Source organism: Copadichromis virginalis, linkage group LG15 (assembly GCF_057382275.1).
Source record: "Copadichromis virginalis isolate Kocher_CV1m ecotype Utaka linkage group LG15, C_Virginalis_male_GT1.1, whole genome shotgun sequence".
NCBI classification, from domain to species: Eukaryota; Metazoa; Chordata; class Actinopteri; order Cichliformes; family Cichlidae; genus Copadichromis; species Copadichromis virginalis.
The window spans coordinates 27,165,388-27,187,034 of record NC_140632.1 but is presented as its reverse complement, the minus strand read 5'-3'; the positions used below and the strand labels follow the sequence as shown (position 1 = coordinate 27,187,034).

The 21,647-nt window shown below is 44.1% G+C and overlaps 1 protein-coding gene across 2 annotated transcripts; it reads left to right on the top strand.

Annotated features, from left to right (window-relative positions):
• Positions 1-11,933: 11,933 nt before the first annotated feature.
• Positions 11,934-20,319, top strand: LOC146692623 (C-1-tetrahydrofolate synthase, cytoplasmic-like). Of its 2 annotated transcripts, XM_085432782.1 has the most exons (12): positions 11,934-12,018; positions 12,987-13,089; positions 13,171-13,255; positions 13,928-13,987; positions 15,770-15,823; positions 15,912-16,048; positions 16,169-16,269; positions 16,741-16,877; positions 17,027-17,138; positions 17,393-17,520; positions 19,632-19,696; positions 19,895-20,319. In XM_085432782.1, the coding sequence occupies exons 2-11, from the start codon at positions 12,989-12,991 to the stop codon at positions 19,677-19,679; spliced, it is 963 nt and encodes a 320-aa protein (XP_085288908.1). In that variant the 5' UTR covers positions 11,934-12,018; positions 12,987-12,988; the 3' UTR covers positions 19,680-19,696; positions 19,895-20,319. The 2 variants fall into 2 exon arrangements, with proteins under 2 accessions (XP_085288908.1, XP_085288909.1); XM_085432783.1 differs by lacking the exon at positions 13,928-13,987.
• The last annotated feature ends 1,328 nt before the right edge of the window (positions 20,320-21,647 follow it).

Genomic DNA, 21,647 nt, shown 5'->3' with positions numbered 1-21,647 from the left:
CACCTGGAATCATCCCAGAAACCCCACCTTTATCTTCAGACCTTTCTACCTGTCACAGCTTAGGTGCGTCCGGCTCGCAGGAAACAGGACGGGGACTTTAGGTGTTGCTCTGAGTCCCTGCAGAAGTTCCCAGCTGTGAGTTCCTTGCTCTGATCAAGTGGTCCTAAACATTTCACAAACGAATGCTGTACTGTTGAACTATCTAGAACCACTGCACCAGAGAGGACGAGCAGGCGGCGGTGTGGCGCTCTGAGCCGGCGTCTCCACCTTTTAAACAGCAGTGAGGAATGAAGGCGCAACTGGTCCGACCGGCAGAAGGAGGTTACCTGCCTGGACAGGTAATGACAAGGCAAGCTGCTTCACATGAAAACACCCAGACGCTCCTGCTCCACCAGTTCGTTCACCTCTGAGTTTCATTCAAACTCTTTGAGCTTTATTTACAGGAAATCCGTTCCCGACACACTGAGGTTCTCTTTTAATGCCACCGACCAATTCAGACATGAGCCCAGGCCCACTCCGTGTCACATAACATGCTGACTCTCAAAGGTCAGAGGTCAGAGATGTGTGCTTACGCTCTATTATTTTTCAGTGAGGGGTCAAGCATCACTGCAATTTCATAACAGTACCTCCATCCGTCCAGAGAAGCTCAGACGTCCGTCTCCCGGCCTCCTCCTCTGGGATCTCCTCCTGGTGAGGTGGTACCCAGGAGACTGTCAGCAGAGGGTCAAAGTTCAGTGTTTTTCTAACACAGACGGGTGGGTTCTCGTCCTGCAGGCGAAGGGAGCACGCTGGCATCATGTTTGATGAATGTGCTGGACAGTTCAGGGGATTTATTTGGCGTTTACTCGTTTCACTCGCATCCTGCTCTCACAGCTGGTCACACGGGTGGGAAGGCAAGTGCAAGACCAGCATGTAAGTAAGAGCTGTTTCAGAGTCATCTGATCCAGGTGTGTCTCACCTGGCTGATGGTAAATGAGCTGATTCTGTTGTTTGAGAAGTGAGAGGTCTACGGTTTGATGCCCAGGCCAACGTGAGATCAATAAACAGGAAGCAGTTGTGATTGTTTGTCTTTGTTTGAAGGATTTATTCTGTTTATTTCAGTTTTTTTTTATCTTTTCAGACATTTTTATTTCATTTTCTTTTGGCTGCTCAGGTTTGTGAAGTTAAAGTGTAATCAGCTGAGGCCTTCCCCTCTCATCCAGGTGAACAGGAAGTGAGGCGGCCTGCTGCTGGGCTGCATTCCTTCTCTTTGTCTCACCTGCTGATTATCAGCTGGATCGCACAGGTGAGTCACACCTGCTGGACCTGAGTATCAGCCAGGAAAACAGTTTTATCTCACCTGTGACCTATGAGCCAATCAGACAGCAGATCATCAGACCTGCTCATGACGTGCTGGAGGGGGAACAATAGGAATGACAGGAATGAAGCTTAGAGCAGCCGAAGCCGCCGGACTTCATTCTTCTGCAGGGCGTGAAGTCACCATGATGACAGGAAAGGAAAAGAAAACATGCCATCAGAACGAGAGGAAGCTCTGTGGAAACAGATCAATACACGAGCAATACTCCTGATCAGTGCTCCTTAATAAATTTCTTCCTTGTTTCCTTCATATAAAATCAGTAAACAGTTTCCACTGGAATACCGATACTGTATTGATCATGTGTTGCAGTGAGGCAGTTACAGGTGACCTCAGACTTTGTAACGTCTGATGTATATATCAAATCTGATGTATGTATCAAAATACATTTATATTAAATAACATGTGCAGTGAAACAGCAACAGGAAGCTCTGATACACCTGACAGGTGTGTTCACCTGTGCCAGGACGCAGGAATGATCTGACCCTCCAGGGTTTGAGTAAATAACTGAACTGTAGAGCTCTCCGGTACCTTCAGGTGAGACATGCCACACCGACAGGTGGAGTGGGTGAATGGATGAATCTTAAAAGCATCATAGATTAGATTAAATCGTCTGCAGAAGAAGTACTCGAGTACTGTAATGCAGTCAGAGATGGGTCGAGTATCCAAAAATTGTACTCAAGTAAGAGTAGCATTACTTTAAAATATTATTACTCAAGTAAAAGTGAAAAGTAGTCTTCAAAAAAGTTACTCAAGTAACAGTAAAAAAATATTTGGTGAAAAGACTACTCAAACAAAAATAAATAAATATACAAGCTGAGATTTTTTACAACTCCTTTTTTGCGTTTACGTGTGGACGAGGACTACAGAGTTTGTCACGCAACGTCAAAGGTATGTGCCTTTTTTCACATCACGCTGTGCGCCATGTTATTGTTTACATCAGATGAATTGCAGAATGGCAGATAGAGACAAAATACTGTTACTGTTAATCTGACTATCTTCAGTTTTTACACGCTTACATATACACACGCAGTTACTGTCCCTCCATGTAGAAAGGCAGAGGCTTCACGGTGTCATTATTTTACGTGTAGTTGTTTTTTTCCTGTGTAATAATATTCAACATTGCTATCAATACATTTTTCAAAAAATGCCTCTCTGTGCAAAATGGGTTTAAAAACATAAACAACTATGGGATACTGTTAGTCTGTGATTTGAACCGGGGGACAAATCGTGGCAGGATCAGCCTGATATTATTTGTATCCCACTGTAACTTTACTGTATAAAGAGCTAACATCTCCAAAATGTCAGGAGTAGTTAGTCATTATGAGAAGTGTTTGTGAACTAAAAATCAAGAATGTGGGATACTGTTTGTCCGTGATTTGAACAGCCCAGCGCATGCTCCCGACGAAGGGAAGACCAATTCTACAGCGGAGACCTACCTTGGTACTTGTACTTGTACTTGGTACTTGGTACTTGTGCAGGTGAAACCAAGGGGAAGATATGCTTCACCATATCATATCTTCATAGCATATGAAGATATGCTTCACCAGTCTTTGGCTTAGAATGAAGTTGGTTTGGAAACATATTCAGCTATACTTCATCTCCTGCTTTGCGTTTGTGTGGGCGCCCCGTGCTAGCAGTGTCCAAGCCGTTTTTTTCCCCCTTCCCCCCCCCCTGCAATAGCTCTGCGCCCCCCCCTAGGACCCACACTTTGGGAAGCTCTGATCTAACAGGACCTTACACGCATATCCAGGCTCATTCACACCTGAGCACCACTGAACCTGGATTAAATGTGTGTGGAGATGTTACTACTCCCTCTTGTGCTGACAAGTTACAATAGCACCAGAAAGTCTAAAATTGCTCTAACAGTGTTTTCAGTGGAGAAGGAAGCACTGATCTCTGAAACAGGAAACATCTTTATGATTCTTGTTGTTTTAAATATCAGCCACAAAGTGGTGATTGATTTTAGGAGACAGAGAGGCGAGAAAACTCACACCCCAATTCAGATCAATGGAAACCCTGTGGAGAAAGTCTCTAATTTTAAATACCTCGGTGTTTATATCAACGAGGACCTTAATTGGAACACACATACGGACTTCCTCATCAGCAAAGGCAGACAGCGCCTCTATCATCTGACGCGTTTAAAGAGGTTTAAGATCTCCAAGAACATCCAGAGGAGATTCTACACCGGGGTCATTGAGAGCATCCTGTGTAATAACATCACGGTGTGGTACGGGAACTGCACAGTACAGCAACAGAAAGCCCTGCAGAGGGTCGTGCGCACAGCTGAACGCACTATGGGAACATCTTTACCAACACTGCAGGACATCTACGCTGAAAGGTGCAGATCCCGGGCCATCAGGATCACTAACGACTCCAGCCATCCCGCTTACAAACTGTTCAGGCCACTGAGGTCAGAGAAACGCCTCTGTAGCCTGAAAACAAGAACTGAAAGGTTCAGGAGGAGTTTTTACTCACAAACAGTGAGACTCCTCAATCAAAACACAAATCGGACAACATGATGGACAATTCCATACACAGTATATAATTTTCCTTTGAGTTTTATCCTTATTTTTATTTGTATTTTATCATATACATCTGTATTTATGTAAATACGTACACTATAGCTCTTAACTATTACAGCGTAATATTTTGCACGATATTATACATTTTTATACTTTTATATAGATATTTTTTATTATAAGTTTAGTAAGATGCACAGTCGGGGGGGAGTACTTTTTAGCCGGAAAAAACATTTCACTGTGTGTTGTACTAGTTATAACTACATGTGACAAATAAATAAAGAATTGAATTGAATTGAGGCCGCAAACGCCGACGCAGAGGGAGAAGATCTGGCGTTCTGGTTCGACTGAGACGGCGCACTAACAGACCACTGTTACCCAGTTTATTACTGGCTAATGTGCAGTCTCTGGAGAACAAGCTGTGCGAGCTTTGGGCACGGATCTCATTCCAGCGAGAGATGCGGGACTGCTGCATGATCTGCCTCACAGAAACCTGGCTATCGGACAAGGTACCGGACTCCGCAATACAACTACCGGGGTTCTCCGTGCATCGCGCGGACAGGTCACAGGATCTTACTGGGAAAAGCAGAGGCGGTGGTGTGTGTTTCATGATCAACAACAGCTGGTGTGATTATGCGAACGTGCACCCGGTCAAATCCTTCTGCTCACCGGACTCACTGGAGTACCTGATGATTAAGTGCCGGCCATTCTGGCTACCGAGGGAATTTACAGCAGTGATTATTACGGCTGTTTACATTCCCCCACAAGCCAACACTGACCGAGCACTCAGGGAACTGTACAGCGCGATCAGCAGTGAGGAAACCGCACACCCAGAGGCAGCGTTTATCACGACCGGGGACTTTAATAAGGGAAACCTGAAGAAAGTCTCACCCAAACTCCACCAACACATCCACTTTAACACTCGTGGAAATCGGCTACTTGACCACTGCTACGCCTCTTTCCGGGATGCGTATAAAGCCCTCCCCCGCGCCCCATTCGGCCAATCAGATCACCGCTCCATCCTGCTCCTGCCCGCCTACAGGCAGAAGCTGAAACAGGAAGCTCCAACCCTGAGGGCGGTGCACTGTTGGACGGACCAATCGGAGTCTGCGCTGCGGGACTGTTTTGATCACGCGGACTGGGAAATGTTTCACGTGGCTGCTAGGGACATTGATGAATACACAGACTCAGTCTGCGGATTTATCAGGAAATGCGTGGAAGATGTCGTCCCATCCAGAACAGTTAAATCCTTCCCAAACCAAAAACCCTGGATTAACGGAGATGTTCGCGCGGCACTGGCGGCACGGAGCACCGCCTTTGCCTCCGCGAACACATCGGACTACAAACACGCACATTACCAACTCCGGAAGACGATCAAAGCAGCCAAACGTGAGTACAGGGACAGGGTGGAGCAACAGTTTGACAACCCTCGGAGTATGTGGCAGGGACTAAACACGATCACAGACTTTAGAGGGAAACCCAGCACACCGCAGACCACGGCCTCTCTGTGTGAGGATCTAAACGTATTCTACGCTAGATTCGACACAGCGAACACCATGAGACCGGACAGTGTGCGCACCGCGGATGACGTCAGTGCGCACACTGTGTCTGAGGAGGATGTGCGGAACTGCTTCAAGAAGGTGAACGCACGCAAAGCTACTGGTCCGGACGGGATTCGCGGCCGCGTCCTCAAGTCATGCGCAGCTCAGCTGGCTGGAGTGTTCACACACATCTTCAACCTTTCCCTCTCTGTGTGTAGTCCCAGCCTGCTTCAAAATGGCCACCATCGTCCCTGTACCCAAATCCTCCACCATCTCCTCATTGAACGACTGGCGACCTGTAGCCCTGACCCCCATCGTGAGCAAATGCTTCGAGAAGCTGGTCAGGGACTTCATCCGCTCTGCACTACCCGACTCACTGGACCCTCTACAGTTTGCATATCGCCACAACAGGTCCACTGATGATGCCATAGCCCTGACACTACATACTGCCCTGTCACACCTGGAGAAGAGAGACACGTATGTGTGAATGCTGTTTGTAGATTACAGCTCAGCATTCAATACCATCGTTCCCTCGAAGCTGGACAGGAAACTGCAGGATCTAGGACTGAGCAGCTCCCTCTGCAGCTGGATCCTTAGCTTCCTGTCTGACAGACGCCAAGTGGTCAGACTGGGCAGCATCACCTCATCCCCCATCACACTGAACACTGGTGCTCCACAGGGGTGTGTACTGAGCCCTCTCCTATACTCACTCTACACCTACGACTGCACAGCCACTAACAACTCCAACATCATTGTGAAGTTTGCGGACGACACTACAGTGGTGGGTCTTATCACCAACGGTGATGAGACGGCCTACAGGGAGGAGGTCAGCGCCCTGACCCACTGGTGTCAAGACAACCATCTCACCCTCAACGTCGCAAAGACAAAGGAGTTGATAGTGGACTTCCGGAGGTGCAGAGAAGTACACACCCCCATCACCATCAACGGCGCTGCTGTGGAGAGAGTGAGCAGCTTCCGGTTCCTTGGTGTACATCTGGCTGAGGATCTTACGTGGTCAGTACACACAAACAAAACAGTGAAGAAGGCGCAGCAGCGCCTCTTCTTTCTCAGGAGACTGAAAAGATTCGGCATGAACCCCCGCATCCTCAGGACCTTCTATCACTGTGCCATTGAGAGCATCCTCACTGGATGCATCACCACCTGGTATGGCAACAGCACCGCCTACAACTGCAAAGCTCTCCAGCGAGTAGTGCGGTGCTCTGAACGGATAATTGGAGGTGAGCTTCCCTCCCTCCAAGACATCTACAGGAAGCGGTGCCTGAGGAAAGCGGGGAGGATCATCAAGGACTCCAGTCACCCCAGCCATAAACTGTTCAGACTACTTCCATCAGAAGGAGGTTCTGCAGCATCCGGTCCCGTACCAGCAGACTGAGAGACAGCTTCTTCCACCAGGCCATCAGACTGCTGAACACGTCATAGACACCTCACCTCCACTACTGGAACTTCAACATTATGCACTCCATACTGTACAGTAATGCCACTGTTTTGCACATGTCTCAACTCTGTATATTTTTATATATTTTATTTATTGTTTACTCTATTTAATTTGTAAAATATGTGTACACACACACACACACACACACACACACACACACACACACACACACACACACACACACACACACACACATATGTAGAAAAATATTTAGTATACACATCCAGGAATGCATATACTATTATATATTGTACATATATTTATTAGTTTCAGATGTAGCCATTCTTGTATTTTGCTTGTTTACATTATTGTATTTTGCACAACTCTGTTGCTTGTGAAGCTCGCACACAAGAATTTCACTCACATGTACTGTACCAATTTACCTGCACATGTGATGTGACAATAAAAGTGATTTGATTTGATTTGATTTGAAAAACATGTATTGTTAGAAAGTTCTTAAGGTAACTTCTACATGAGTTATTTTGTTGGGGAAAATTATTCATTGTGGTTCTTATGTAAACCAATTATTCATAATTTTGGTGGGAGTGTAAATAACCCTAAATGCTTTTATTGTCATGGTCTACGGTGGGTGGCTGGAGTTTCCATTAGGCTCCTGAACTGACCTGGGATCCGCCCCTGGGCAGGGCCAACTCCAGCTCCTGCACACCTGGAGCCTATTGCAGGCTATCAAGCCAGAGGGATTTAAACCACACATCGATGTTCACTCACTGCCAGTTCGTCATCAACCCATGTTGGTAACAGGTCTTGTGTTTCAAATTCTCGCTGTGATTCATCTTACTAACAAAGACTCTTTTGTGCTACAGTTGCTGTACCCACCCTGGCTCACTCCACCTCCGGACTCGGAATACCTAGTGATCATTTTGGAAATCCCTCTGTGCCTCACCTGCCTGCCCTCCTGCCATCACACTCCATCTGGAGCCCCGGATCTCAGGTCAGCCTTTCCACGCCACTCAGCCTCCCCTGGATCTTCATCATCCCCCTCTCAAACACTCCAGGTCCCTAACTGCAAGTAAGAATTGCTGCTCTTATACTGGCCACTTCTGAGCTGCCTGCACTACCTGCCTAACTCCTATATCCTCTCCCCTCAGTGTGACTGTTCCCCACTCAGCTCCGTTCCACTTCTCAGGCCTCGTTCCCTCGCCCTAGCCACGTTCCCCTGGGCACGCCACACCAAGGCTCCACGTCTCGTCATTTTCTGTCTTTGCCACGTTTCCCTTTTTTTGTTCCCCTTGCACTTAACCGTAATAAACTATTAAATCATCTACTGTCTCCGCTCTGGGTTTCTGCACCTGAGTCCTATTCAGTACCGGCCATCCGTCGCCGTGACATTTATTTAGTTCCTTGCACCTTATTTTGGCACTCATCGCTGTTTTCTACTACCAGCTTCCTCTTCGTGTTTAAAATAGTGATGTGCGATACCACTGATTTCCTTTCCGATCCGATACCAAGTAAAATTCAGGGTGGTATCGACGATACTGATCCGATACCGATACTCTGTACAAAAGCTTAATATTTCATTGTATTTCATATATAATTGTATTATGTAATTGTAATAATAATATAATAATATAACTTCATAATGATTCAAGGACATCAGACTTACTTGTTCTTATTGCTTAATAATGCAGAATTATCATATACAAATATAAAAAAAAGTTGTGCGCTATTTGAAAACGTTTCCTGCCTGCAGCACTAAAGGACTCCGTGAGAGACGTCTGTCTCGCCCTAGCAGCACCTGTCCCTCTCCTCCTCTTCAGTTCGCCTCAATATAAGCTCATCATATTCTGTGATATGATTTACTCTGAGGTGTTTGACAAGGTTAGTGGTGTTGCCACAGCACCTCACTGTCTTGCCACATGTATCGCAAACCACGTCTTGGCTGTTTGTGGAGTTAAATACATCCACACATGACTCCATTTACGCTCAGCCATCGTTGTGAGTGTGCACTAGTGATGTGCGAATCATGAACGAATCGTTCAATACTCGAGAATCACTTTACTGACTCGTGAATCATGATTCACAAGCCCAACTGACTCACTGACTCATCCCTGTTGCTGTTAGCAAACTAATTTCATTAGTAGAAATATATCTAGCTTATAATTAAAATTGTGGGGGGAAAAAACAACAGCCAGTTTCTTAATAAAAACATTTCTGCTCTGGACTGGAAGAAAAAACCCTGAGTAGAAAGCTCACATCAAGACAATAGCTCCTCGGTTCACAGTAGCATCGCTCTGCTAACATGCTAACAGCACATTTGAGTTACTCACCCCTCCCTTCCTGTGCGGATTCGTAGTGTAAGCGAATCACTCCTTCACTCACCCCCTCCTTTCCTGTGCTGAATCGTAGCATAAGCGAATCACTCACTCACTCACCCACTCCCTTCCTAAGCTGAATCTTAGCATAAACGAATCACTGGCCCTTTCTCAATTCTCAAGTAGGCGAGTCCGTACTCGCGTTCTCGGCGACTCCGGACTTGCCGAGAACGCACGGGAGTACGGACTTGCCGAGAACACGGGTGAGATTAATGGTTTACTGCCATTAAACCTTCAAAACTTCATCAGTAAAGTGTCAGCCTTCATTCGGGGGGGGGCTACAATTTCAGATGATTTCAAACTGAGACAGGAAAATGCAGCATTTAGGATCAGCTGAAGGCTTTTCAGGGAATTTTTAGGACATCCTCATAATATTGAATTACAGTAGTCCAGCCTATAAGTAACAAATGCATGAACTAGTTTTTCAGTCTGAGATAGGATTTTTCTAATCCTGCTAAGAAACACCCTATTCATTGTCCTCTGCAACATCCTCTACTTTTGTTTTCAGTCGATATCTTTTGTCTTATCAGAGCAATCTTACCAAGTCCCGATGTACTAAACAGAGGAGATCCCAGCTTTCCATAGATATCTCAGGTGTTAGAGTGAAACCTTTTCGCTGCAAAGACGAAGGAAATCAAAAAAAAGTTCAATGGGATGATTCATTTTTCCTCAGTTCTCAGGAGGATAATCCACAAATGGAAGAAAGCAGTCCTACATTTTGTTTAATATGTGCATTGAAAAACATATCCTGGTCAAAGAAGACTCCGAGGTTCCTCACAGTGTTACTGCAGGCCAAGGTAATGCCATCCAGAGTAAGAATCTGCTTAGATACCATATTTTTAAGATTTTCAGGGCCGAGTACAATAACCTCAGTTTGCATGTAGATTTATTTTTCACAGCAGCTACAGCATCCAGAGTCGTTCACAGTGAAGAAGTAAAATTATTAACAAGATAATCGACTTCTGCAGAGAGTATCTCAGGCAGCTGCTCCGTGTGGGCAGAAGATAACAATGGATCAATTATATCCTTTTTAACTTTACTACAGCACTTTCAGAAACAACTTCAGTTTCAGGTCCCTCTTCTGTGGAACCAGCTTCCAGTTTGGATTCTGGAGACAGACACTATCTCTACTTTTAAGATTAGGCTTCACACTTTCCTTTTTGCTAAAGCATATAGTTACTGCTGAATCAGGTGACCCTGAATCCATCATTCAAGCTGCTGCACATCTTTTTTTTTGACTGGTCGTAGTGATCCACCTGGCATTTTTCCTCAATCCAGGCCTGCTGACATCATGTGATGGTGTGAAGCTCAGGCTGTTGTTTGTTGTCATGGAGATTTGTAATCTTTGCAACTTATTGTCAATTTCACGACTTTTAAAACTGATAAATTCATCCGGTGTGTTGTGTCCTCTTGTGTCTTTTTGTGTTTTGGTGCAGATAAATTTAAAGGTCCGGCTCTGACAGCTCAACGGAAACACTGATGCCAGTGCATATTAAGGTTTTTTTGATGGGTTGTGTTTTGGATTTGATCTTTGGCCCTGAAAGCAGAATCTGCAGGTGAGGTCTCTCAGCTCTGTGAGCCTTTCTTCACTTTTCTTTTTATACTACATTTCCCAGGAAGCACCGCAGCACCATGTCCTCTGAGCAGCCCAGCATCAGAATAATGCCGGAAAATGCGGCAGAGTGGCTCCATGTAAGTAAAACCAAGTCCCTCCTCCTCCCTGACAGGTTGCCATGTAATTGGCTGAGAGCAGCGTGGGCTGTCCCTCCTGGTTCCTGCGGTTTGACCTTTGGTCCACCATCCCAGTATCAATCTGGTTCTCCTGGCTGGTTTGATTCAGTTCTAAGCAGTAATTCCTCATACATACACAGAGACATTCTCACACAAACACACTCACATAGGCTCAGGTCATGATAGTGTCAGAAATTCTGAGTGACTGAAATGTTTTTATTTTAGGGTTTTGTAACAGAGGAACAAATACAGCTCGCATCTGTGGAGCTGGAACAAAAAAGTTTCTATTATCATTACCACTGTTATTATATTTTAGTAATACATGTGAATCGTGTAGTTGTGTTAAAATATTGGAAGTGAACTGTTAAACCACAGCTGTAAGTGTACGGCCAGCATGAATGTTTCTGTGATCAAATACTTATAGTAAATAAAATAACATGAATAAAGTTAACAGTCACTGTGGTCCCAGTGTGGACAGGAAGGAGAGATTGTATTTATTTTATTTTTTCTGATTACTCAAATTCATTGACTTGTATAACTATTTCCTTTTTGTCATAGGACTATACCAAAATAAAAGCTCTGTTACCTTTTAGTTAATCTCATGTTATACTCAGCTCAGGAAATGGAACAATGATCAGATGACTTTTTATTTGTGTTTAAAAGCACAAAGACTTTACAACATGTGAGATTTGGTCTTTGCTCCTGACTGTGACCCACACACCACACGATCAGTGGATTCCTGCTCATAAAGTCAAGTTGAGCTAGTGTGCACTCTGAGCATGTGGACAGATGTACAGGTAACTCAGCGCAGGTAAGTAAAGACCTACATGAGCATAGCTTCTGTAGACCGAGGTGAGATAAGGAGAAGTGTGCAGCTGTCCACATACCCAGCTCAGTCTGATCGATCAATAAGCGATACCCGTTCAGTCAATAATTAACTCCTGTCAGATGCTGTGGCTGCCTCTCTCCCTCCTCACATAGTATTTTTGTCACTGCTGGGCTTCCTTACTTTGACAGAAGCTCCACAGAGACGGAAACATCTGCTGCAGCTTTTTGTCACTGCCTCTGCTCTGCCTCTCAGGTATGAAGCTGCTGCTCTTTCAGCTTCTCTTTGTGCTTGTGCAGCTTTCAGGAGCTTTCTTGAAGTCGCATAGAGTTTCCTGAAGTTTCGGGAATCTTGGAAAACTTCAAGCTGCTGGAGGTGAACGTGGCAGCGCTGCAGAGGAGTGTGTGTTTGTGTGAAGCTGCACAAGTCTCGGTTCAATTCTTCTCTGCAGAGCGGCTGTAATCATTAACATGTGAGCTTCACTGTGAGGTTAGAAAAGCAGCTGCGAGTGCTGACGGTGAACTTTAAACAACCCTCCAAACCTTTAATGAAGCTTTTTATACTTCATTAAAGTTCAGAAAAAGTAAAGGTTCTTCATTTTGAAGCCATCACAGATTCAGAGACTGTCACTCTGTGTATCTCTGCTTTTTCAGTCTCTGTTTACTTTGTGCTGATGATGATGAGGATTACAATGAAGGAAAACAGTTAAACACGCTCACAGTTTGTGGGAGACGGCTGCAGTTATTAACCCTGTCTGCCCTGGAGCTCCTGCCTCTCGTGATATCAGAGCTTTCTCTTGCTTTGGGTCCGTCTGAGGCCCCGGTTGGCATTTTGTTTGACTTTAAGTTTGCTCTTTTCACTCTTGGGTTATTTTGTGTCGTCGGCCTTTCTGAGTGCTATCGTCCTAACAGGAAATAAGAGAACGTTTAATGTTGATGTCATGAGCTCGTGTGTATCGGTTGGGTCACATCCATTCTAAGCTGGATAAACGTTCAGAGAGGATAAAGACATGAAACACTGTAAAAACGTCTGCAGGTCTTTTTTCTCAGGAATGTTTCTGAACTTGTGAATTTTATGCATCGCAGTCACAGCTGATCAAAGTCCCTAAAGTTTGGTTTGCCTATCACCCCTCACATTTCCAGATGTTTCCAGATTTTTCCATCCATTTTATTGATTATCCTCAGTCAGCTGAAGCTCTTTCTCTCTCTTGCTCTCTCTTTTAGTCATGTTGTCCTTGGCCGCCCACTCGCTCTGTGTCAGGGCCACCGGTTACCAACAAAGCCTGCACTCCATAGCAACTGTCATCTCCGGGAACAAAACGTCCAAGTAAGTCTCAACCCACCAGAACGGCTTCTGAGTCCGTTAACTGTCTGACCTTTGACCCCAGCCCTGCGGCTGTGTGTGCAGAATAGTGAGGGAGAGACTGAAGAAGGAGGTGGAGAAGATGGCGAGTCAGTTCTCCGGGTTCAGACCGGGCCTGGTGGTCCTGCAGGTGAGAGCCTGAAGCGCCCCCTTCTGGATGGAGCGATACTTCAAACCGATTTTTTTCTAACAACCTCACAGTGACCTGATCAGGTCGTTCTCTGAGCTCCGCCATCATAACTCAGACTAGACTTTACCCGGGGCTGCTCTCTGCAGTTTACCTGTGCACACCTGTTGTCACCTGTCAACAAAAAGCAGCTTTGTTTTAGTGTTTGTGACCAGATGAAACCAGTCAACTGAACTTTGACCTCCACTCCCAGCTCAGGCTGGAGCTCCTGGTCCTCTCACACAAACACACAAACATGTGACTGCCTCCCATCTCGTTTCTGTTTACGGCAGAGCAGTGACCAGGTGACGTGTGCACCTCAATGATATAAATGACAGAACATTAGAAACACCTGTGACTGCTGAGTGCGTGGCCATCATTTTCAGTCTGTTTGTGAAAAATGGGACAAACCTCCAAAATCTTACAGCAGTTTAACCTGAGGGGACAAAAACGAGCGACCAAAAATCAAAGAAGTTCTGTCAGTAAAATTAAAAACACGAATGATGTAGAAATAAAAAGCCGCAAATAAGTCGGGAGCAGCTCAGGATCCTCCAGGAGGAAACAAACATGTCAGAGAATGAGAAGGATGCAGGATCCTGCAGGATGGCTATTTTTAACTGTATGTGTGTGTCACAGGTGGGAGACAGAGATGACTCTAACCTGTACATCAGCACCAAACTGAAGGCTGCAGCTGAGGTGACCAACATACACACACTCGTTTTCCTATCTTAGTGAAGACATGTAATTGACAATATTTTCCTTAGTTGCTTACCCTAACTGTTACGAACCATCTCTGCTAGGGGTTAAGGGAGGTAACATAAATGAGATTCTCACGGGGAAGATCGGAGTCGAAAATGTTTTATTACAAAAAAACTCAGAGAACTGAAAAATAATAGCAGCATTTACTACAAACAAACAAACAACCGATGCAAAAACAACTTCCTCGCTTAAAGCTTCAACCAGTAGAAATCAAAATTAGCCCCATGGGCTGTAGCACAACTAACATTACTCAAGAGAATCTCAGTCGAGACAGGGATTTACAAACAAGGTTACCAGACAGAAGCACGCAGACTGCACACTCAGTTGAAAACAGCAGACCCAGAATGAATTTTCTTCAGCCTTTTAAATAGGGATGGGTACCGGTGTCCGGTGCCATGATGGCACCGGTTCTGACATAAACGGTAGTAACCAGACCGAAAAGCAGCGCACATTTCGGTGCTTTATTTCGGTGCGTTTTTTTCCTGAGCTGTGATACACTTTAGATTCTAGCCAATCATTTTACGTTTCCGAGGATAGTAGGCGGGGCCAGGTACGTACGTTCTGTTAGAGCAGAGCTACAGATTAAAAATGTCCAAGGCGAAGCGGTCAAAAGTCTGGCTGTACTTCATAGCAAAAGATGCAAACTCAGCAGCCTGCAACAAGTGCTTTAAGCTGATACTGTGATACTGTCAAAGGAGGTAACACCTCAAATCCGATGAAACACCTGGCGACGCATAGCGTTTTTTTTAAAAGCCCAGAAATGCGCCGTATTTGATAACTTGCCGCGAGACCTCACACCGAGCACATCTACTGCCGGTGGGTTGCCTGTTATGCAACATCTCCCAAAAACACGAAGAGGAGAGTCCTGGCCCCTAGCCCTGCCAGTGTAGCAGAAATGATGACGGATGATGGTGGCAGCAGCCGTTCTTCTCTGCGTGAGTAGCTAATTTACGTTGAGTAGGCTAACCACGTTATTACATTAATGCATGTAAGGTGAGCTAGCAAACATCATCATAGCTACATGCAGCTGTCTTCTTGTTTGATGGCAGATACTCCCTTCACCCTGGCTAAAAAGGCTAAAATGACCAAAGAAAAAGTGGAAAACAGTTAAACATGAGAGGTTTTTGGACAAAGTTTGTGTTTTTTCCATTGTTTAAGCACTGCTTCCAGCCAAGAGTGATACCATATATGCCCCATAGCTGCAGAAAAGGCTAACATTGTTATCTTTTTACAAAAAACAGCTGAACATGAGAGGTTTTTGGACCAATTTTGTGTTCTCCATTCTTTAAGCACCGGTTTGAGCACCGTTTGAGCACCGGCACCGTTTCAAAAGTACCGATTTGGCACCGGTATCGGATAAAACCTAAACGATACCCATCCCTACTTTTAAAGATGCAAGTGTGCCCAATCAGTCACTGATTGGTCTAGCATCCCTCAGCTGGTCCAATAGACTTTCCCTGGAGGAAATTGGCTGCCTGGGAACCTGTGGCTTACAGGTTCCCAGGCAGCCAATTGTCTGAGTGTGTTGTCACACTCAAATTTGCTTGAAGGAAGTCTGGCTCACTTCTTCCAAGGCTAGGGGCCGTAACACTAACCTTAACCCTCAGCTTAAACCTCAGCCTCAACCTAACCATAACCTCTGGTCCTTCCGTACACACACATGCACACACACACACACGCACACAGTGGGCTGATGCAGCTTCACTTTGTTTCCTGCAGGTTGGAATTGAAGCCAAACATATCCGGCTGCCGAACACAACCACGCAGGACGAGGTCTTCATGCATCATCTTCATCGTCATCATCTTTTCTCCGTGACGTGATCGAAGGTCTGATTGGTTCTTGTTTTCTGTCGCCCTGCAGGTGCTGCACAGCATCATGTCTGTGAACGAGAACGCGTGCGTACACGGTCTGATCGTGCAGCTGCCATTGGACTCCGCAAACTGCATTGACACTGAGTTCGTCACCAACGCTGTGTCCTCGCAAAAAGACGTAGATGGGTCAGTGAGCGCATCACTTCCTGTGTTCATCACCAAATACTCATCACTAACACTGTGTGTGTGTGTGTGTGTGTGTGTGTGTGTGTGTGTGTGTGTGTGTGTGTGTGTGTGTGTGTGCAGGCTGAGCTGCATTAATGCAGGTAAACTGTCTCGAGGAGATCTGAATGACTGCTTCATCCCCTGCACCCCCAACGCCTGCATGGAGCTCATCAGACAGACAGGTAGCAGCACACTGGGAACATTGGGAATTCTGAGAACATTCAGACTGCTGGGAACACTGAGAACATTTAGAACAGTGGGAACATTGGGAATTCTGAGAACATTCAGAAAACTGGGAACATTGGGAATACTGAGAACATTCAGAACACTGGGAACACTGAGAACATTCAGCACACTAGAAACACTGGGAACATTGGGAATTCTGAGAACATTCAGAAAGCTGGGACTATTGGCAACACCGAGAACATTCAGAACATTGGGAACACTGTGAACATTATGTCATTCGTTGAAAGTGGCGGATGCGTCTCCTGGGGATAAACGGTGGTTAGGTGTAAAGACCTGCTGCAGACACATAATTGTAACCACATGATTGTAAATCTGAAATCATGTGTTTGTTGTTCATCAGACATACAAACATCATCACTGACAGTTCCAGTAAACACCTTTGCCTGTGACTTCCTGTACCTGTGCAGGCGTGTTTGTGGCGGGGAAGCACGCGGTGGTTATTGGTCGCAGTAAAATCGTTGGCGCTCCGATGCACGACCTGCTGCTGTGGAACCATGCCACTGTGACCACCTGCCACTCAAAGACACCTGACCTACCTGAGCAGGTAACAACATGCAGATACGAAATAAATCATGAAATGAATAAAAGCTAACCTAAAAAGCAAAATTAAAAAGTTAAAATTCAAACAAAATCACCTTTAAAATCAAACAGAACAGATTGCCTCCATCACTCAAACACTTCTTGCGTCTGCAGGTGGGCCGGGCTGATATCCTAGTGGTGGGGGCCGGCAGAGCAGAGATGGTGAGAGGAGAGTGGGTGAAGGAGGGTGCCGTGGTCATTGACTGTGGAATTAACCATGTCCCCGGTATCAGCATCCCCTTACGCTTATTGACTTCCTTTTTCCAGCCAGCAGCTTGTTTTTTTTTCTTTTCTTTTAACCAATCAGAAGCAGGATTGTTTCCACAGGAACCCCAGCTGGGTGGAAACAATCCTGCGAGTGAATCAATCCTAAAATGATCTGCAGTGGAAAATATAAACCAATGACCAAGTTTAGCTCTGAGCTTTAAAACTGTAATTCTTTAAAATGATTCACTCTGTGACCTTTGACCCCTGCTACAGATGAGACAAGGCCCAGCGGTAAGCGAGTGGTTGGAGACGTTCACTACTCCTCCGCCAGTCAGAGAGCAGGATACATCACACCTGTTCCAGGAGGGGTGGGGCCAATGACGGTGGCCATGCTCATGGAGGTATTTATTTTATTTTATTTTATTTTATTTATTTATGTTTTTATTTTTGTTTTATTTTTCAGTCTCATCAGATTTTACTCTTTTACTTTTGAGCATTACATACTTTTATTTTTTTATCAAATTCAAATGAAATCAAATCATTTTAGATGCATGAATGACAAAAACTTAAAACAGGTTAAATGATCTCCTCATAAGAGCTCTTTCATCCAATCAGACACAGCTTTTGTGGTTCTGTACATTACCACAATTAATTTTAAAGGAAACAAGTCAGATCCAGTTGAAGTGTAGACTTTCAGCTTTAAGTTGGGTTGAACAAAAAGATTGCATAAAAAGGCGATAAATATTTTTTAACACAATTCCTTCATTTCAGGGGCTCAGACGTAATCTGACAAATTAAATAAGTGAAAATAAAATATTCATTTCTAACTTGGTTGAAAACTTATTGCTGGCACTGACAACCTGAAGTCATGGACATCATGAAGTGAAATGCTCGGTTGGGTTAAGATCAGCTAACTGACTTGGTAATTCATGAATTTTCCACTTTGCTTTAATAAACTCCTGGATTTTGACTGTATTTTTGGGTTATTGTCCATCTGTATTATGAAACACTGTCCAATCAACTGGACTTCATTTAGCTGGATTTGAGCAGACAGTTTGTCTCTGAACACCTCAGAAATCATTTAGCTGCTTCAGTCCTGTGTCATATCATCAATAAACACTAGTGTCCCAGTGCCACTGGCAGCCATCACACTGCCTCCATTGTGTTTTAATCAGAATCAGAATAGTTTAATCATCCCTAAGGAAATTATGTTGGTTGCAACCACTTCAAGACAATAACAGTAACAGGCTGAACTAAATTAAATAATACAATATTTTAGAACAAAATATAAGAAATAGGTCCAATATATACAAATATGACTTTTACAGGAGGAAATTGTGCAAAATGTGTGCATGATGTAGTATGCTTTGGATCATGAGCTGTTCGGCACCGTCTCCCCACCTTTTTCTTAAACTCATCTGTCCAAAGAATGTTTTTCCTGAACTGTGCTGGCTTTTTTAGATGTTTTTCAGCAAAGTCCAGTTTAACCTTTCTATTCATGAGGCTTACAAGTCGCTTGCACCCTGCACTGAACTCTCTGTATTTACTTTCATGCAGTCTTCTCTTTATGGTAGACTTGGATATCCGTACTTTTACCTCCTGGAGAGTGTTATTCACGTGGTTGGCTGTTGTGAAGGGGTTTCTCTTCAATGATTCTGTAATCATCCACCACTGTTGCCTTCCGTGGATGTCCAGGTCTTTTTGCATTGTTCACCAGTGCTTTTTTTCTTTCTCGGCATGTACCAAAACTGTAGATTTTGCCACTCCTAATATTGTATTCTCTAATGTTTTTATTCTGTTTTCACAATTTAAAGATGGCTTGTTTCACGTGTATGGAGAGCTCCTTTGACTGCATGTTTTCTGCTCAAGAAAAATCTTCCAAATGCAAGCACCGCACCTCAAATAAACTCCAGGTCTTTTATCTGCTTAATTGATAATGACATGAAGGAGTTGCCCACACCTTCCCATGAAATAGCCTTTTAGTCAACTGTCCAATTACTTTTTATTTTAAAAACAAGTTGGCACATGTTGAGGAGCTGATACTCCTAAACCCATCATCCAATTTGAATGTGGATACGCTCAAATGAAAGCTGAGGGTATCCACATTATGTCCATGTTCGTCATATAACTATAATTGGAATATGTTTCAGTAAACAGGCAAAAAAAAACCTCTTTTTTGTGTCAGTGGCCAAATATATATGGACCTGACTGTATGCTATATGTGCAGAACAAAGTGAAAACAGTAGAAAACATGGAGCCTGATGGTCTAAGATTTAATAGGTACAAAAGAAAATTGTCTGCATATCGGCTGATCTAGTTCAGTTGAAAATGTAAGCAGCAACTTAGGAAACAAACACACAAATCTGAGGAGTTTCGAAAATGGGGAAATGGGGTGAAAATGGGGGTGGTCTTAAAATCGGAAGATTGGGAGTGTTGGCCGGTCTGACGGTTAATCGGTTCCTATTGTGGTTTTTCTTTAATCGGTTCCTATTGTGGTTTTTCTTTGTTTCAGAATACGGTGCAGAGTGCTCAGCGCTTCCTCCTGAAGTTGAGGAGATGAAACATCGACACTGACGGGTAAAACTCGGCTCAAACTTTCAAATTCCAACCAGGGTTTCCTCTAAATTCATCAGAACTAATTTATTGTCATGATCAGTTTTTGTCACTGAAGGACACTCTGCAACCAAAAAAACTGCACATGTATAAATGATTAAATGTATTTTTGTTTGGGTTCTTATAACTGACAGTTTCTTCACTTTGTTTGTATCCCTGTAGGCAGACAGCTGTGGACAGGTGAACAGCTCATACACAGAGATGACATCGTCAGAATGAAAGCAGAAACACTTCTTGTTTCAGAGGCTGAACTCGTCCGTATTTTTTCTTTTGTCTTAATTTTTTTCTGTAATTTATTTCCTGATCTGAGAGATTTCTGACGTCTGTCAAAGTTTGACTGTGACTCCAGCAGGACCTCAGAGTTCAGACGCACTGAGCTCGATGAGGCTGTGGGTGCTGCGCTTTCCTGCAGTATTAAACCAGGTGTAAGTACATGCCCAGCATTTATTTATTTTCATTCTTTTGTTACTTTGATTTTTAAATAGTAAAAATCTTTTACCTTCTTGTATAAAAAAATCTCTGACAGTAACAGTTTCTGTACTTTCAGTTTAAAAGAAGTGATGGATAAGAACTCCGTGGGGCTTTTATTGTGAAAAGCTGCAACTTTGACTCAATTGAGCTTCATATGAACGTCCTTGCATTCAAGGATGTTCATATGAAGCTCAATTGAGTCAAAGTTGCAGCTTTTCACAATAAAAGCCCCACGAAGTTCTTATCCATCACGTGTTCACCTTCAAAATCATCAGCAGCTTTGTTTGCTCAGGGATCAGAGGTTGTTGTCATGGAAACATCGTCAGCTGCTTCCTGCTGGCAACTGAAGTCAGGCAGACTAACCAGAGATTTATGAAGGATCAATGTATTGGTTATTGGCAGAAAAGATCATATAATATTATTTTATTAGAACACGTGTTTGAGGTTTCATCATGCAAATAACGTGTAAATCTGAAAATTTACTTCTAATTGTACTCTGTCTAAATGAAGTGTTCAATAAAGTTAAGTATTCAAACTCATTTATACATTCTGTTATTTTTATTAGAGACACAAACCTGAAGAACAAAAACATCTGGCCGCATATAAAACATGGATGACTGCGAGAAACAATGCACACTAAAATGTTTGTCATCTGTCCCCAAATCTGACGGATATGACCAAAATCTTCAAAATAAACTCCCTGCTTGACTCAGAGCTGAGAGCAGAGACTCAAGCTGTGTCCCAAAACGTAGGCTGCATCCTTCGGAGGCCGCATTTGAAGGCCGATTACGTCACAGCCAGGCGACGAAGGCTGTCCCAATTCGTCGACTCCTTCAAATGTGGCCGACAAATGCGTCCTTCATTTCCCCGAATTTGAAGGACGGGTCGGGTGTGTCCTTTGTGGCCCACCATATATCCCAGAATTCATTGCCCGGCCCAGCCAATTCCAGTTTTCAACAACGGCGGCCGCTACTAAGTTTTAATATTACTCTTATTACTCTTTCTGGGTCACAAAAATAACTTTGAACATATTTTCAGGCAAGAATGTAGTTGAATAACCTGCTTGGTTTTTCAAGACATCACATATTTGCAGAAGTGCTCTGACGTTTTCGGAAATGTCTGTTACCCACCCGCTCAATAGCTAGCCGGGGGGTTCAATCGTCACTCGAACCAGCAAGAGCAGCGGACTCCTGGCTTCATCGTTTTCAGACCCCTGCTGTCTTTCGTTACTCAGGTTAAACATGATATATAAGTCACTCCGATAACTTAAAAATGTAATTGTTTGGCTTTTTTCTGTGTTTTTTTTTGTTCCGGAGTAAATCTGGTTGGCTGAGATCAAAGTTATTAGATTAGATTAAATAAAACTTTATTAATCCATCGGGTGGGTTCCTCCGGGATTTTCACAAAGCTGAATAAACGTTAAACAGAAAACGGATTACACAGA

Coding starts and splice junctions, on each gene's coding strand:
- LOC146692623 (XM_085432782.1), top strand. CDS start 12,989: ATGTTGTCCTTGGCCGCCCACTCGCTCTGTGTCAGGGCCACCGGTTAC. Junction 13,090..13,170: donor TCCGGGAACAAAACGTCCAA/GTAAGTCTCAAC, acceptor CTGTGTGTGCAG/AATAGTGAGGGAGAGACTGA. Junction 13,256..13,927: donor CGGGCCTGGTGGTCCTGCAG/GTGAGAGCCTGA, acceptor TGTGTGTCACAG/GTGGGAGACAGAGATGACTC.